The following is a 17,845-nucleotide window of genomic DNA, read 5'->3' as shown; positions in this document are numbered from 1 at the left end:
ATTAGAACTTGCTTGTTGAAATTGGAAACTAATAGCTACATTAAAAGATGAACATTGACCTCATGTATGTAAATAGATGAAAACGGTAAGGCAGAAGCATACCTTGTTTATTTTCAACCAATTGTTGATACACTCAGGATGGTACAGATGTTTGCAGGAAAGATGTGTTAAAGACTCACCATCCTCAAAGTCCACCCGGCAAATGACGCACCTGAAACAGGATCACAACAATTAGGCATCCTGGTATAGCATTAACAAAGTTAAGTTTACATGTAACAGAATTTGCACATACGAATCATTGCTTCCATGCTGATCACTCCCAATCTTGTAGTTCAGTGAAGGCAAACCAGCAATAGTATCGGTTGAAAGACCTCTGCTCTCAGTTCCAACTACTTCACCCAATGCCAGTAATTCCTGAAATAATTGAAATTTTCTATCAACCATGAGACACAAGGAGACAAAGAGGGTGGACGGCATCATACAAACTTTGGTATGTAGATCAAAGTTACCTCGTATGAAAGTTCATCTGGGTCAACGTCCTCCCAAGCATCCTACAAAAACAGATGATTAACAGGAAGCACTAAAAGAATTAACAAAAATACATGAGTTGTGTGATTAATATTACATTCCAAAAATAGTAACAAATCAATCCAGCCAAACTGATATTGTGATTACAATAACATGTGATAATAAACAAGACGAAGAAGCCAAATCAGAACAAGATATTCTGACATACAATGCAGGATATTGTTCCAATTGTTGGTCCAACAGTACTGATACGCCCCTAAACTTTATTTTAATTTTTGTATTTATTTTCTAATAATGTCTCCTTTTTCTCAGACATGCAAGTAAATGAAATAAGATTAACCTTTTATCTCAAAGTTTTTGGCCCATAAATACATAGGTTTTTTCGTTAACAAAGTTATCACCATTTTACTATTAAAACATGCTAAAGCTATTGACAGCAGGCACTATCTAAAATTAACGGAGCAATTTCGACATAGTCTTGGCCATGACAGCAGCACTGGCATGTAATAGTGGCGGTCACTACTATCCTCTAAAGGGAGACCTTTCTGTTTTAAAATCACTAAAACTGACCATCATTGAATGTCTGCATCTACTTCTAGCTCCATACACAAGCAATATTTAGGAAATAATCCATCACAAATTTTGCACTTTTAGGTCCACCCACACACAGCCGGGACTTCACACTTCTACCATTGTTCAAATTACTGACTTGCACATTCTCAGTCAGTTCCGACACGTTGATCTGTTCTTTTGCACAACTTCTTAAAACTTCGTAGTCACATCCATCTGACCTGACTTTTAGTTCATTTTAGGTTACTAATTGGAATTTGGGGACAAAATTACCATTGTGCCGAGGTTTTCCCTTGGTGCAAATAAAATAATATACACTATAAATGATAAATAGATGAGAACAATTGAAGTTAATAGATTTATTCCAAAAGTAAATTACAGGTCAAGCTTGTATTTGAAAGAATTTAGCCAAATCAAATCAACCTATGTTTGGTGAGCTAATAGGGGGATTCTCCTCAAGCCAAGTAAAAGTGGAGGAACTCTGGCAATGTTCATTAACTACAAGCACCGGTAACTTTTCCATCATCCTTTTTTTTTTTGGAAAATGAAGTTCAGGTGTAGGAAGGCATAGTTATCAATAGAATGCAGCACTAATGCCATCACAGCATGTTACAGCCTGAGGCCACCACAAACCTCATTTCATGGAGCATTTTCGCCATCCTTCATTTCCAATCATTCACTATTCACTGAAGAAAGCCTCTAATCATCTCATCCACCCCCATGAGCTCTATCTCATTGATTGCCAGTGATATTTACGATCATTTCCAATGTTTTCCAACACCCTCACTACACAACTGCACACTCTACCCAATCCAATGCTCATTCTCTGTTCACACCCCCAAGACGCAGGTTGCAAGCCTCACTCCTTTTTTCCACCTGCTCTGCTACTCAATCCCTCACCACTATTTTTTTTTTTAATAATGAATATGATTAATTTTGGATAACTTTTAATTTTGAATATATGGGTGTTAGTATAAATCTATAATATAATAGTCAGAATAGCAGGCACTCTGCTATATGCAATACCGCTACAGCACCTTTTGGCGGCAAACACTCCCTCCACATTGATATCCGGTACTGATATAAACAATGGGTATAAATGAATTGCTAACCATAAGACAGCAGCAGAAGAGGTTGACTGTGCTAATAATCGCCAACCTCTAAAAATGAAAAAACTGCTTCAAAACACTTCCTAAAGTATCCAAATGGACATCTTACTGAAGAATAAGGGGAAAATGTCCCTGAAATGATAAAATCTAAAAAACATCCAAAAGAAAAAAAGAATCTCTACTCTAAAAGTGTGAAATAATTAAAAAAAAATACCCAAGGGGGAGATTATGATTCCACACACAAAAAACACATACGGAGACAATGCTTTATTGAGTGTCCAAACACACATTACAACAAATCATACACTCTTAATTTAGTAAGCTCTCTAGAGTGTAGTGGTAGAAAGTAGATGAAAGAACCATGCCCTAAATAGATTTATTGAAAACTTGGAGTTGGTAAAGCCAAATGGCATCATTATATACGTGGCCAATTCTATTGAGTTAGACAAGGCTTGCTCATTTTTGTTAACAAAATAAATGAAAGATTTGAAATTGAAGAAGTCTGAGCTGTTTAAGTCTTGTAAACCTATATTTATACTGAATGCACAAACAGTTGAAGGGGAGTAGCTGGTTGTCTACCCTAAAAGTGATGCAATAGTAGATAGAACAAAAAACACCTCCAAAGTTTCCTCAAAGAAAATGTACACCCTGGGTTACGATAATTTTCAAACAGGATTAAATTATGTCCATAACTAAAGCAAATTTCCACCAACAGGTATTATATTCCAAGGAACCATAGAATATGCCCCAAATTATACAGTACAGAGGTTTTACACCTTTTCAATGTTTGGTATTGTGTCCATGGTTCCGTGTGAGCGTACAACTACAGAGACATTTACCTGAGAATTAGCACCATGTTCCTCTACGTCCTCTGCCTCCCCTGTATTTGAAAAAGAAATTAGTGTTTATTTCAAAACGAATAAAATAAAAACCTATAAAATACAGTCAGCCAAGAAAACTTACGATCATTTATCCCAGCAAGAGCCAACAATCTAGCTGCCATCTCCCTCTCTTCAGCTTCCTGTAATGCTCTAGCATATGCTTCATCGCTTGAAAAAACATCTGGGTCAAATTCAATGCTGGGATTATCATGTTCTCCAGCACCAGCATGGACATCAAATGCATCTTCATCTTCATAATCCTCGTTATCATCATCTTCATCGTCATCCTCGTCATCATCATCCTCGTCCTCATCCACGTCAGTACCATCATGCAGATCATCAAAATCATCTCCATCATCATGCAAATAGCTTTCACCTTCCCAACTACCATAATCACTTCCATCATTATTCATTCTCAGCATCATATATGCCCTTTCCTATTTAGTAATTAAAAACATAATATCAATAAGAAGAATGTGAAAATAAAAGCAAAAAACCAACCCTGTAGTTAGTAGTTTATTGGCGTATAAGTGTATTACACACATACGGAGGCAGGGAGCCTAATTAAAACAACTTAATAAATCACATTCGTCATACAACAACATTCATTCCATATCTCTACATGGAACTGGACGGTTTGATCAACATTAAAATTAGTTGGGTTCGCGAGTGTTAGCCCGAAAACTTCTTATGTGAAGTTTGGCTTTGATCATCTATCATTAGAGAAGAAACAGCTTGGGGGAGAATCATAGCTGTTAGACTTCAACAGCAAAGCTCGTCAAATCAGACACCGATTTACGACATGAAGACATGGCTGTTTGTGAAAGACGGGTGAAAGAGTGCAGCAGGGACATGCAAGCGCTATTAAGTAAAACGAAACATTAACCTAAATACAATTTAAGTAAAACAGAATTTCAGTAATACTATAGGGTTTAAATAGTATCAAGCATCCTGGTACAGAAAATCATTTTGATTACTCGGTACTCGTAAATCACTGTCAAAATTGGATTACTAAGCTTATAGTTCACTTGATTTTCGTTTCTAACCACAGGTATAGAACTAAACAAAGGAATATAATAGAATGAGAAGAGGAAGAAGAAGAAGAAGAAGAAGAAGAGCGAAACCTGCTCCTGGAGGGTTCGAGCAAGAGCAAGGTCAGCATCGACCTGGCTGAGATTAGTGAAAGGGGTTCGCGTAGGTTGGCGAGGGTTGGGCGCAGATCCAGTTGGTTCTCCTTCACCTACATCGGCTTCTCGATCTTCTTCCTCTTCCGCCTCCACTTGCTCTGCCATGTGCTCCTCGCCATTCAAATTGGAATGCTCTTCCTCTAGGTTATGATTGTTCGATTTCACTCCTCCGGAACCTACTTTCGCAGTGGCGGTGTTATTGTTAGCGGCGGCGGCGGTGTCGTTCTCCATGCGAATGCGAGAGAAGAAGAAGCAGAAGAAGAAGAAAACGGTGAAAGAGAGAGGAATTAGAGATGAAGCAGGCGCAGATAGATTAAGAGGATCGAATCAATCGAAGAGAATATATGTAAATATGATTATATAATTAATTATTAATTAACTTGTTATTATACGTTATATATATATATATTCGAAAATAAACAAATAAATAAATAAATATGAGATGAAGGTTGGTGGTTAGAGAGAAAGATCATATTCAAAATCAAAACTGAAAAGGTCCACAAGATGGAATAAGGAGACGCTGTGGGCTCCACGAGCTTGGACGTTCCGATTCAGCATCACCGTCCATCACTGTGGTCCCACGTAAGATCAACGGCTCCTCGTGCCTCTTCCCAGTAACTTATAACTTGGGGGAGAAGACAACGTGTTTGTTTTAGTTTTTGAAAAATTATTTGTTTTTATATGAGATAACAGAAACATAAAACAGAAAGAATATCTATTATTATAATTTTATTTTCAAATAACATTTTTCTGAAGCAGTTATTTTTATACGTTTGACAAATAGTAACTAATTTGTAATTTTTTCTTTATTAATTTTAAATAACTTTGTTTATTTTTAGGAGTCTGGATCACTCAACTTATTTTGAACTTAATTTTTTTTGTAAGTAGATTTTGAGCCATCCACTTAGTAAAAGAATGGATCATCTCTCCTTTGTGAGAAAAAAATATAAAAAATATAAATATATAATATTTAAATTACTTATAATTAAATTATTTTTGTTATGATTACTTGAAATTTTAAGTTTCTTGTTTATTAATGAATTTTAAAATTTATTGTTTTGATTACTTGAAATATTTTATTAATAATTTCAAATTTTCATTTTTGTTTTTAATATTTTTATTTAAATAAATCATTTTACTTAAGAAAATCAAATTTCAGTTATTATTTTAAATTGTATCATTCAAACATTCTGTTAATATTTCGATAACGACCATAAAAAAATAAGTCATGCTCGGCATTAAATTTATTTTAAAGAAACTAGTAAAAATACATACATTACGTGTTATTTTTTTTACTAAAATAAAAATATTATTATCATAAAAATTATTAAAATAAATTTAAATAATTTTGACAATTTTATTATAAATAATGTTTTTTAAATATTCTTTTTATTAAATGGTTATTTTATTTTAAGTTTTAGAAAAAAGGGTCAAATTAAAAAATTAATTAAAATAAATTTATAAAATAACTTTCTTGATTTAAAAAGATAAAATTAGAGATAATTTGACCGAATAACGATAAATACAAATATCAAAACATACAAGATATAGCAAACAGATAATAATCTCAATATATAAATATATATATATATATATATATATATATATATATATATGTGTGTGGAAAATGATATTTTAACACCATTTGTTGACACCATTTTGACATTGTACACGTGTCAAAATGTAATTGAACGATTTCAAATTAAAAAAGTTGAGACAAGAGTATATTTAGAAGAAATAAAACCAAAGTTTGTTTTTTTAATTTGAAATTGTCCTTAGACAAGAGGACATATTAATTCATCCTGCATTTTTAAACCACTGGTAGACTATCCTAAATCATGGATTCCAAATAGCAAATAACGGATTAAAATAGGTTGGTGAAATAACCCCTATTATTGGTCCCTACATTTTCCTCACCTAAAATTAAATAAACATTCTAAAAAATATATTCAATTGGAATTTGAAAAAAATTAAACATTTTTTTTAAGAGAATTGTGCTATTCAATATTTTAAAATATTTCAAAAATCATGTTATTCATATGTAAAAAGACTAAAAAACAAGTTAATATCCATAATCATACAAATTTCAACAATTTAGTTTATTTGATAATTTGTTGTGAGTTGTTACTGCTACTGTTATAAGTTGTTGATTTCTACAACAATTTTTGTTTATGTTTTTGCTATTATCCTTATGATTGTCTGACAAATGGAAATTAAACTCTTGTTTATTTGTGTTTTTTTCTTTGATTTATTAATTTATTAATATTTTTTTTATCTAACAATAAACTGTGATAGTTGATCTTTTTCAAAAGTATACTCTAGACTTTTTTATGATTATGGAATTGGAAATATAAATATTAAGAATTTTATGAAAAAAAAGAAGAAAAATTAATATAAAGGTATTTCTTATAAAAATATTGTTAAAAATTATATATATATATATATATATATATATATATATATATATATATATATATATATATATATATTTATTTTTATTTTTTTTGAGTGTCAAAACATTGTTGGTGTTGAGAAGTTCTTATTAAATATTCCGATGATAATAACTTAAAGTTGCCAATAAATGAATCAGAATGTTTTTTTTTTAATTACTGAAGAAATGGAAGAATTGGTGTGCTGAACTATAATTGTTTTTATTAAATATTTATGCGAAAATAGTTTAATTAATAATATAAAACTATGGAGAGAATGTAAGTAAGTCTATCGATCATTTAAGCTATTTTTTTCGCCTAAAACCATTATGAGCTATAATTTACAAATTACTTACAAAGTGTTTACATAATTTTTATTATTTTAAGTAAAGAATGGCAAAGCAACTCTTTAGATTTAGGCTTGTTTATATATTTTTTTATATGATATTACGTCTCTCTTGATTACGTCAATTTTTTACAGATTTTTTAATCTCTGAATTGATATTATTATTATTATATAACAATTAGTAGAAGAATATTTAAGTTTACAATATAATGGAGCTAACAATTTTTGTGGAAGGTTATTATAATTTTACATACATGAAATAGTTAAAATTATTTAAAATTTATAATGTTTTTTATTCTCTTGAGATATAATAGATGTATTCAAACTAAATTAAAATATTTAACATCTAAATTAAGTGGCATTACTTCTAAGTAAACAAAAGAAAATAAAATTAATTTTTATGTATTTGTTCCTACTGTCATTCCTTCTAAGTAAGCACCTGAGAGAAGTTGGATAGAAATAGAGTGAGTGAATAAATTCATGAAATTGCATTGCAAATACGATATAATAGTATTTTCGCGAAAAGAACAGGAGCAGAGATTACCGTGGCATGTTGTGGAAGAAAATCTTCATAAACGTCAATACGTTTCTTTTCATGGGTATGATTCACATGGACTTAGCTATATTGTTCTAATTTACGCTACATTTTACAACATGGTTTTTTCACCTTGATTTTATGATTGAAGTGAGTTAGTTTCAAATGTCTTTGTGCTGTCTTCTGGGATCGCATATACTGTTACCGACTGCTAACTATTTGATAAAATGCCTGAAAGAACCTTGACTGCATAAACAACACCTTGATGGGGATAAATAGTTTTGTACAAATTGGAGTGCTTTAAAAGTGAATTCATATTATGCATTGCTATGCTGAACATTTTTAACTTTCACTCACTTGAACTGCAGTTTCTAAATTTTGTTGCCCGACAGAGTGCAGCGTATAAAGATAAGAAGTCGCATAGGGGAATGCTATTGTTGTGTGCTATATTAAGTTTGGATTATACTTTAAGTTGAATTTATTATGATCCATCTGCTTAGTTGAGAGGTTTAGCTAACTGGGTGTCAGTTATAGAATGTCACTTTTCATCATCTTGCTTTTGATTCGAGGATGAAGCATGTTATGTAACTTTGATTAAAGGTCTGGATAGTTTACGATCCTTGTTTTCAAGTTTAACGCTTTGTTCTTAATCTCGTGGTTCAGTCTTTGTCTTGCTGTGAAAACTCTTTCTTTTTACTTTTTGAAAAACGGTGTCTAAATTATTGGTGGAAGGACTTTGAAGTCAAGAAACACGATACTGGGTTATTCTTTAAGTTTTGTGGTGCTGTACTGGAAGGTTTCAGGATTGGAATATCTTTATTAAAATAAACAATAAAAGAAGTCGTTTTCCTTTATTTTCTCATTTGTTCAAATAGTCTGTTACCTTTTTTTTTAGTTAGGAATAAGACTTAGTGCTTCCGTTTTGTGTTAATATGATTCATGTTTACAGAGATCGTTCTCATTCATTGATGGCTCACTTTGTTAATTATATTCAGAACAACAGGAGGACCTATTGTTCAAATAGTCTGTTACCTTTTATTTTGTTTGGCATAAGACTGAGTGCTTCCGTTTTGTGTTAATTTGATTCATGTTTACAGAGATCGTTCTCATTCATTAATGGCTCACTTCGTTAATTATATTCAGAGCACCAGGAGGACCTATTGAAGCCTAACCATTATATTCTGTCTCTTAACAGTGTTGCCTGGGCTCACCCTTGCTTTGATCATACATAAATCTTGAAGCATTAGATCTTCAGGTTTTCCACTATATATCGGTAAATGCCTGGTGTGTCATGGTCATGTAAAATTACAAATTTAAACCAAAATCTACTTAGCCTCATTGAAAAATGCAAATCAATGCTTGAACTGAAGCAACTTCATGCTGTTGTGATCTCCTTCGGCTTATCTCAAGATGACCCATTTATATCCAAAATTCTTTGTTTTTCTGCTCTATCCAGTTCAGGCGACATTAACTATTCCTACAGGGTTTTCTCTCAGCTTTCCAGTCCAACAATTTTTAACTGGAATACAATCATAAGAGGCTACTCAAATAGCAAAATTCCAGTTAATTCCCTGTCTATTTTTCTAAAGATGCTGCGACTTGGGGTTGCACCGGACTACTTTACATACCCATTTCTTGTGAAGGCATCAGCCCGCCTTTTAAACCAGGAAATTGGAGTATCTGTGCATGCTCATATTATACAAACTGGGCATGAGTCTGACAGATTTATTCAGAATTCTTTGATTCACATGTATGCTTCTTGCGGGAATATTATGTGGGCTCAAAAGGTATTTGACAGTATACAGGGAAAAAATCTGGTTTCATGGAATTCCATGTTGGATGGTTATGCTAATTGTGGAGAAATGGTTACGGCTCAGAAAGCTTTTGACTCTATGTTAGAGAAGGATGTTCGGTCATGGAGCTCTTTGATCAACGGTTATGTTAAGGCTGGGGAATATAGCGAAGCTATGTATATCTTTGAAAAGATGCGGGCTGCTGGGCCTGAAGCCAATGAAGTTACCATGGTGAGTGTATCATGTGCTTGTGCACACCTGGGTGCTTTAGAGAAGGGAAAAATGATACACAAGCACATAGTGGACTGTGGATTGCCACTGACATTGGTCTTGCAGACTTCTCTTGTGGACATGTACGCCAAATGTGGGGCAATAGAGGAGGCTTTGCTTGTATTCCGTAGGGTCTCTAAGAGTCAAACTGATGTGTTGATTTGGAATGCAATGATTGGAGGTCTTGCGACACATGGGTTAGTTGAAGAATCCCTTAAATTGTTTAAGGAAATGCAAACGGTTGGTATCCAGCCTGATGAGGTCACGTACTTGTGCTTGTTGGCTGCTTGTGCCCATGGAGGTTTAGTTAAGGAAGCATGGCACTTCTTTGAGAATCTTAATAAATGTGGCATGACGCCTACAATCGAGCACTATGCTTGCATGGTAGATGTGTTGGCACGTGCAAATCAATTAACCACGGCATACCAATTTATTTGTCGAATGCCCATAGAGCCAACAGCTGCCATGTTAGGTGCCCTGCTTAGTGGGTGTATCAACCACAGAAATTTAACTCTTGCAGAAACAGTAGGCAAGAAGCTTATTGAGCTAGAACCAAATCATGATGGTAGATATATTGGCTTATCTAATGTTTACGCTGTGGACAAACGCTGGGATGATGCAAGAAGCATGAGAGAAGCTATGGATAGAAGAGGGGTGAAAAAATCACCCGGGTTTAGTTTTGTTGAAATATCTGGAGTCCTTCACAGATTCATTGCTCACGATAAAGCGCATCCTGACTCAGAGGAAACTTATTGTATGCTAAATTTTGTTGTCCGTCAAATGAAACGTAGTTGGTACAAAGACAAGGAAAAGTCGCTGAAGGATACATCAATGGGAGATGACTTATTGACTTGGTTATCTTTTTAGCAGTAGACGGTATTAAAAGTTTGTAGCTATTTACTTTTTTTTGGAAGAATTATCTCAAATGCTCAGTGTTTTTTAGCAAAATGAGAAGTCCTCTAAATTTATGGGTTTAGCAAAATGCCGTCACTCACCTGAAGTCATCTGTAAGTGTTCTTGGAGTTGGGAGATTTTTCTCGCCTTAAAATTGAGGAACGCCATTTTTTTAATCCAAAAAAAAAAGAAAGGAAAATAAATCCATCTAATATGTAAGTACAACTTGCTAAGTGTAAATTTTGAACTCTAATTACCAGTTAATGAGTGGGAAAAAACTGCATCATTAGATGTATTTCTTTCTTTGTGTGCTGCATTTCCTTTTTTGGTGTGACATTTCGGTACCATTGCAGGTACATTCTCAGCTAAAGTTAAAGTGAAATTGATCTTATTGGAGTTGGCTATGTGATTTAACGTGGTCCTAAAAGGGAATATTAATTGTGTTCTCATATTGTTTTAGCCTAGCTTGAATTTGAGCATCTTTGTTTGGAGATAGGAATAAGCTAGCTATCTTAGGAATATAATTGTTTCTCATAGCCACCCTTGATTGGACAAAAAGATATTTCGTCTTAGTGTGCGTGCGTGTATTTGTTTATCTCATGGTGAGTGACTCATATGTGTGATTCAAAGTTCATTGTTGAAGAAAGTAGAGAATTTTTCTCTTTAACCTTATTATAAAAGTTGAGTCTCAAGTTGCAAATCACTGTACTTGCTTATCTCAGAAAATAAATAAAACAATTATATTTTCTAACATTTTCGTGAATTATAATCTTGAATATTTTCTTTTCATAGCTTTGGCAAAATCAATATCACCATTTATTCAAGAATCTTTTCAAAATCTATCCAAGATCCAACCAAGAGTTAACCAAAAGTTCTTTTTGTGAAATTTGAGTGAAATTATCCTCGTGTCCAAGCAAACCTAGCCTGGGTTTCCATCATGATTGCAACAATTTATGTTAAGTATTCTTGTCTGAAATGAACTTGATGTTCCATGTTCAGATGTTTGCTTGCTGATATTTTGTTTCTACAAGGAAACAAAATCAAGGTGTTTATTATTAAGAAGGTTTACTTTTTGAACGTGTGGTGGTGATTAGTTGAAAGTGAACTTTTTGGCTGTAATAGTCCAGATATTGATGAGTGGATGCTGTTCCATCTCTCCATACGAAGTTGGAACTCTTGCTTCGCATGTATAAATCCATATAGAATATATATTTGGATAAAACTTCAAGATTAAGCATTCAGTGATTTGCGCATAGGTTAGAGTCTACTACTGACTTGAATAATAGACAAAATATTCATCCTCAAACTAAACTTTTTATCTGTTGTTTTGTAGAGTCTCAAATGCATCTGCTTTTAGAGAACTCGTGTCCCGCGGAGATTAGAGGACGCATTAGCATCAAGTTATTCATTGTCATTGATGACATAGCTATTGACGTTCTACATCTTGATTTGTTTGCGTATCCTTCTGAACATCTTGTCCTTGCTCTTTGCTTTTTCCCCACAGAAGAATATACATACCAGCAATGACCAATGCAGATCCTACAACACTGTTTATTGCAGACAGAGATACATCAGGTGCAACGGAAAGTAGAAAGGGCGGAAATCACAAAAGAATGAGATAAGAAATCAACCTCCCCAGATAAATTTCTTCCTTTAGTACAGAGAAATCAAGGATGGCCACAAATATCTGTATAAGGGGGGTAAAAGCGGCGGTGAAAACTGGACCACTTTGTTTGACACACCATGACATTGCCACATAGCACAAGCCCGACCCTACCAGTCCCTAAACTCACACAAATTTGAATGTTAAAGGCTTGGACAAGCAATTAGGATTGCTTAGTTCTACTTGAAATAAAAACCAATGTTTCAATTTGAAGTTAGAATTTGCAAAGAAACAGGCTACTTAAAAATAATTTAAAATGATCATGATATTACGAAGAATGTACTTACAGCATATATAATACTTATTATTTCTAGCTTTCCTTTGAGAATCCACGAAGCATTATTTCCCTTGATGATCAGAGTTAATATTGCTGATTGAATGGCAGCGAAGAGTGACAAAATAGCTGTGCAAGAGTATTGACATGGATATTTTTTGCTAATCTTTGCTTGTATGATGAACCATGAAGACCACAGGAGGCAGCCTACAGTCAGAATTATTGAACCTATAATCCACGTTTCTAACTTGGCAGTTGAAGGTACACTTGTAATTTTGTCAGCTATGTATTGAGATTGTGGCTTGAAAAGGGGCATTCCTTTATAAAGGACCAACAACAAGACTCCACCAATGCACACAAAAGTTCCCATGACTTTAGCTTTGCCTCCCTTGCTTTGCACATTCACCTTCTCTATCCTTGAAAATTTTCAAGCCCAAGGATCAAAATTACTGTTGTTGTGTTCCACAATCATAAAATATTCTTTTGTTTTAACTTACCCAAATGGCACTGCCATAATGAACGTAAATACAGGCACCGTGTTGAGGAACGCACACGAGAACGTAGCTGACGTATAATCAAGTCCAAGAAGGAATAGGTTTTGTGGAACTGTTACTCTGAAAAGCATTAACAAGGTATTCAAATCACAAACATTGTGATGTTTGTTACAGTTTGTTTTAAAAGTGAGGTTTTGGATAGAAGGATAGTGTTTCAAGATAGAAAAACGATTATTTGACACACCTAAATTTTTTACATTCATTTGGTAATGTCCCGTTTTACTTTTTATTCTCTTTTTTAATTTAAAAAAAAACACAAGTTTACATTTTTATGACTATTTTATCTTTATATTTTATGTGAAATGAATATAAAAATATGTCATGATAATATTACTCTTCAAAATATTTTGAGATTTTGCTAGTTACTAAGCACTTATTACGTTACCATTTAGTTAGCACTTGTTATGTTACTATTTAATTAGACAACATAAATACAGAACCCAAAGCATATGTTTATTTACAATATTACTTACCCGAGTAGGGCACTCAGGAAAAGGAGAAATATTATGCGAACTTCCACTTTGTGTTTCCTGTAAACAGAAAAAAAACTGGCTTTTCCTGTCATTTGCAAAATTTAGGTAGTTCTACAAGAAACGTTGTGTCACTAAAATAAACAAGGTCGTCAATGTTAACCAAAGACGTGTTTAAGGTGACAGAGAATGAAGAATTCAACAATAACTTTTTTTTTTCTCCTCTAAGTAGAATTATTACGAGAAATGAATTTGTTCTTGCCTTTCATAGATGCAGGCAATAGGTGCCATGAAGATAAACGAAATTGCCTGTCGATATGTTATAATGGACATGTAATCCATTCCTTCATTAAGAACCTTCTTCAGGAGCAAATTGACAAAAGCCAGAGCCAAGTTAACTAGAATCATGATGGAGACTGGCTTGCACAGTTCACGGGAATGCGTCAACATCATGAAATTTATTTGTTGTACTTTGTTGTTTGTAAAGTTTTTGAAGAATGGTGGGATGACGGCTGTTTTCTCCAATCTATAGAGGAATTCAACAGCCTCCCAGAACAAGGGGAACAAACATGATGATATATTCCTCACCACATCAACATTCCTCATTCAGTGTTCCAGACTTTATTATTTACTTGTTTTCAATTTCTAATGGTGGAAATTTACACGTAACGGATGAGATATTCGTTCTTTGTCATTGACTCACCTTATTCTGGGAAAATGAGGAACATATCAGATTTATCACATCAATCTTCTTTCCAGTCAAATTGCCACATTTTACATGTTGATTCTTTTCACAATCCTTTTCCTACAATTTTCTGCTGCTAAGATCAGTAATAAATTAGATCACATGTTGTTTATGTACATCAATTGACATCAGAATAAGTTTCTTATCTTCTGAATAAGTATAATCCAACATATGGTACCGCCCTTTGAACCGTCACCTTATTATCCTAGTGAATGAATGGTTGCATTAGAATTTCACTGGTGGTGTAACTTGTAAGCAACATTAGAAAGTTAAGACAGATATGACACTGCCTCCAATTTCTTTTGGTTACTGGTAATCTATTTTTCTGATTTTCTTCACGTGTTACTTATTATATTTATCTGTCTTATTGCAGACAAAAACAAGATGTCAGATCATGGGAAAAGAAAGATAACAGAAAGGTGTAAGATGCTGTCTTACTGGGATGCAAATTGCAGAATGTGAAAAGAGGTTTGTGGTGTATTTTTTTGCTTTCATAGATCAATATATCATTTATTAAAGACATTCTTATTCAAGTCAAGTAGAATCACTGTGAAAAATAAAGCTTTTTGTGATTATTTAATTTAACTAAACATATAGAATTCAAGACCATGAGAAAGTTAAAATAACATTATGTGAATTGATTCCCATGTTCAGTTATTTGTATTGTATTATAGTATAGTTTCGTCACACCATAGCTAAATTATAATGGTAGACCTCTTGGAGCTTAATATTCTGAAAATACTATTTTTCTACAGTCTTTAGCACAATTACATCTCGGTAACAATTTGGTGGGAGGAAAATATTGGAATTCAGTGAAAACATAATGTGACTTGCTTTTCGAAAAGAACAAAGAAGAAAATTCTGAAGTCGGATATTTCCTAGATGTAGGAATTGACATTTCATCATGAAAATGAAGGAACATAATAGCACGTTTCCACCAAAACAGTTCACAATGCAGTGGTTTTGATCAAATGAACAAAGAATAGATGCTTTGTGTTATTTCATTCACTCCTACATCCACTCTTGTTTTCAATTTATTATACTCATATATAATCTTTTGTTTTCGAATTAAAATTATTTTATTTCCTGTATTTTATAAAGTATTCTTTTAAAGATAGTTAAAATTTGGTTTAATGTCTTAATAGGTCTCTATTTTCGTACAAAATTTTAAATAGGTCCCTTTCTTTTTCGACGTCTCAATTGAGTCCTTATTTTTGTAAAATTGAATCAAATAGGACTTTTCCGTCAAATTGAGATGACGCCATTAGAAAGGGTATGCTGACAATGTAATTTTTTTATTACGTGGCATTAAAAACGTGACTGAATTGTATTTTTTTATTCTTGAATTGAAAAATGAAATATACAAAAATATACTTCATTTTTTAATTTAAAAATTAAAAAATATAATTCAGTCACATTTTCAATGTCACATAATAAAAAACTACACGGTCAACATACCCTTCTTAACGGCGTCATCTCAATTTGATGGAAAGACCCTATTTGATTCAATTTTAAAAAAATAAGAACTTGATTGAGACGCGAAAAAGAAAGGGACCTATTTGAGATTCTTAACGAAAATAGGGACCTATTGAGATATTAAACCTTAAAATTTTGTTTGGGATATATCCTTGGATAATTTTTTGGCCACCACACACGACCTTTATATACGGATATTATATACAGATTTTTTTCGTATATAAAAATCCGTATATAATATTTGTATATAATATTTTTTCTGATATCTGTATATAATTTTCGTATATAATATCTGATTTATATACGGACTTAAATCCATATATAATTTCATTATTTCTTGTAGTGTTTGAAAATTAGATGCAGAGGGAGCAACCAAAGAAGACACCACAGGTTTCTTAACCTCTCAACCCGGCCCAACATAAAGCCCAATCTAAAGGGTATTTCTGGATTAAAAAGAATTATTTAAGTAATGAAACCGTAAACACGGATCTAATCGAAGTGAATGGGGGAAATGAAGAGAGTGGATTACAGGAGAACACGAGGGCAGCTGCGGCTCCGAGGAAGCCGAAAAACGGTGCCGTTTCATCACCGCTGAAACCAGCCATGATCGTTGATAGATCTGCAACGACGTCGAATAGATCTGAGAAATTCAAATTCTCGGGAGAGACTGATCTCTGAGGGTCGCGATGATTCTGTTGCCGTGATGAAAACGTGGGATTTCCACGTCTATTCCCTTTATAATCACACGTTTTGTACCCGACTTCAATCTCCGTTCGAGCGGGTCAAATAACCCGTTTCTATACTGTTAATTCAATGGGCCTCCAACTAGATCCAGGCCCAATCCCAATACTTGTGAAAGTTTAACATTTTTTTATGTATTATCATCTTCAAACGTATCTGATTTGTTTTAATTAAAATTACCAATTAATATTTCATTATATTTTTAATCATCACACTATCTATACTTTTCATTTTAATTTTTTAACAAATAGCTGCTATATACAAATATTACACTTCTTAAAAAAATAACTCAACCCTAAAAACGAAAGCCATATATACACTCTTTTTATATTATTTTATATTCACCATCCTGTTCAGTAATTCTTTATAGGAAACACTTGTCACGTATTTAATTTAAAGTAACTTGACAATATTAACTTGTTCTTAAGCATTTATCTCTTAAGAGCTTCTTTTATTGAACTCAATAATCTTGTTGTATTATTTGCATATGTTTCTAAGATAACATTTATGTCAATCGACGAGTTTCCTTTTCTTTTAGTTAAAACCATCTTACTTTTCGTAGATATTATAAATATTTATTTTCGAAAAATATAAATTGGTCTTACAGTGTACATCATTTGTTTTTATATAGTTGAATGAATAATGATATTTAGATAATATTTTTTTACAACATTTGAATATCATCTAGGTGTCATTTTGTGATTGGTTCATGGTGATATTTATGATAATTATTATTGATTGTAGAATAGTTTTGAACCAATAATAGAATAACATGTAAATATATCATACAAAAATTTTGACAAATACTTTAAATCAAGTTTTTACCGTACTTATTATGGACCCGTATTAAAATTGACTTACCAGTTTTAATATATTTCGATATTTTTATAAAAACCTATTTACAATAAAATTATAGAAGTTGTTTATAGTTAATTTTATAATAATAAATAATAATAATAGTTTTATCATCATAAAAAAAGTAAGTGAATACACATATATACGTAATGTATTTGCTTTCTTTATAAAAAAAGTATAAAACAACATAAGTATGTAACATGTATTCAGGGTCTTCCATATGAGAAAACCCAAGTTAATACTTTTAAAATATAATTAAATCACTTATTAACTCTGAGAATTTATATAAAACAAAAATTATAATCATTCTATTCTAAGAATACCTTCAATATTTTTATTGCTTTCAACTCTCCTACTACATTATCCCTTACTTACGAATGCAACCATAGAAAAAAGAGAAACACAGACAAACAATAAAAAAATAGCAAGTTAGTGATATTTTCAAAAATCAAACGTATGAATTTATAAAATACGTAATTTACTAACAACTAAAGTTCTTCATGTACTCTCATTCATATTGAGTCA

The 17,845-nt window shown here is 32.6% G+C and overlaps 3 protein-coding genes across 9 annotated transcripts in view; 1 reads left to right on the top strand and 2 right to left on the bottom strand.

Annotated features, from left to right (window-relative positions):
- LOC106770926 (E3 ubiquitin ligase BIG BROTHER-related) overlaps window positions 1-4,608 on the bottom strand; it is a 5,650-nt gene extending 1,042 nt beyond the window's left edge. Inside the window, exons 1-6 of one of the 2 annotated variants that reach the window (XM_022785802.1) lie at window positions 4,213-4,608; window positions 3,171-3,525; window positions 2,984-3,087; window positions 510-551; window positions 293-414; window positions 103-211 (exon numbers count right to left, since the gene is read on the bottom strand). In XM_022785802.1, coding sequence (XP_022641523.1) covers window positions 103-211; window positions 293-414; window positions 510-551; window positions 2,984-3,087; window positions 3,171-3,525; window positions 4,213-4,506 — 1,026 coding nt within the window. In that variant the 5' untranslated portion in view covers window positions 4,507-4,608. The remainder of the gene's footprint in view (window positions 1-102; window positions 212-292; window positions 415-509; window positions 552-2,983; window positions 3,088-3,170; window positions 3,526-4,212) is intronic. The other variant, XM_014656780.2, reaches the window with a different exon arrangement.
- A 2,886-nt stretch (window positions 4,609-7,494) lies between these two features.
- LOC106770924 (pentatricopeptide repeat-containing protein At5g08305) lies at window positions 7,495-12,431 on the top strand. Of its 6 annotated transcripts, XR_002669508.1 has the most exons (4): window positions 7,495-7,649; window positions 8,683-10,655; window positions 11,876-11,999; window positions 12,103-12,116. XR_002669508.1 is itself a non-coding variant. In XM_022785801.1 (3 exons), the coding sequence occupies exon 2, from the start codon at window positions 8,863-8,865 to the stop codon at window positions 10,513-10,515; it is 1,653 nt and encodes a 550-aa protein (XP_022641522.1). In that variant the 5' UTR covers window positions 7,495-7,649; window positions 8,683-8,862; the 3' UTR covers window positions 10,516-10,524; window positions 12,047-12,431. The 6 variants fall into 6 exon arrangements, 2 of the variants coding, with proteins under 2 accessions (XP_022641522.1, XP_022641521.1); XR_002669509.1 differs by having other exon boundaries at window positions 8,781-10,655; window positions 11,876-12,430; XR_002669510.1 differs by having other exon boundaries at window positions 8,729-10,655; window positions 11,876-12,430.
- A 5-nt stretch (window positions 12,432-12,436) lies between these two features.
- Window positions 12,437-15,561, bottom strand: LOC106770925 (WAT1-related protein At4g01440). The gene is made up of 3 exons (XM_022784843.1): window positions 13,766-15,561; window positions 12,977-13,093; window positions 12,437-12,904 (listed from the first exon to the last, which is right to left on the bottom strand). The coding sequence occupies exons 1-3, from the start codon at window positions 14,107-14,109 to the stop codon at window positions 12,466-12,468; spliced, it is 900 nt and encodes a 299-aa protein (XP_022640564.1). The 5' UTR covers window positions 14,110-15,561; the 3' UTR covers window positions 12,437-12,465.
- Window positions 15,562-17,845: the final 2,284 nt, after the last annotated feature.

The sequence above is a fragment of the Vigna radiata genome, chromosome 8 (genome assembly GCF_000741045.1).
Source record: "Vigna radiata var. radiata cultivar VC1973A chromosome 8, Vradiata_ver6, whole genome shotgun sequence".
Taxonomy (NCBI): Eukaryota; Viridiplantae; Streptophyta; class Magnoliopsida; order Fabales; family Fabaceae; genus Vigna; species Vigna radiata.
Note: the sequence above shows the minus strand (reverse complement) of the source record. Positions and strands in the feature narration are given on the sequence as shown.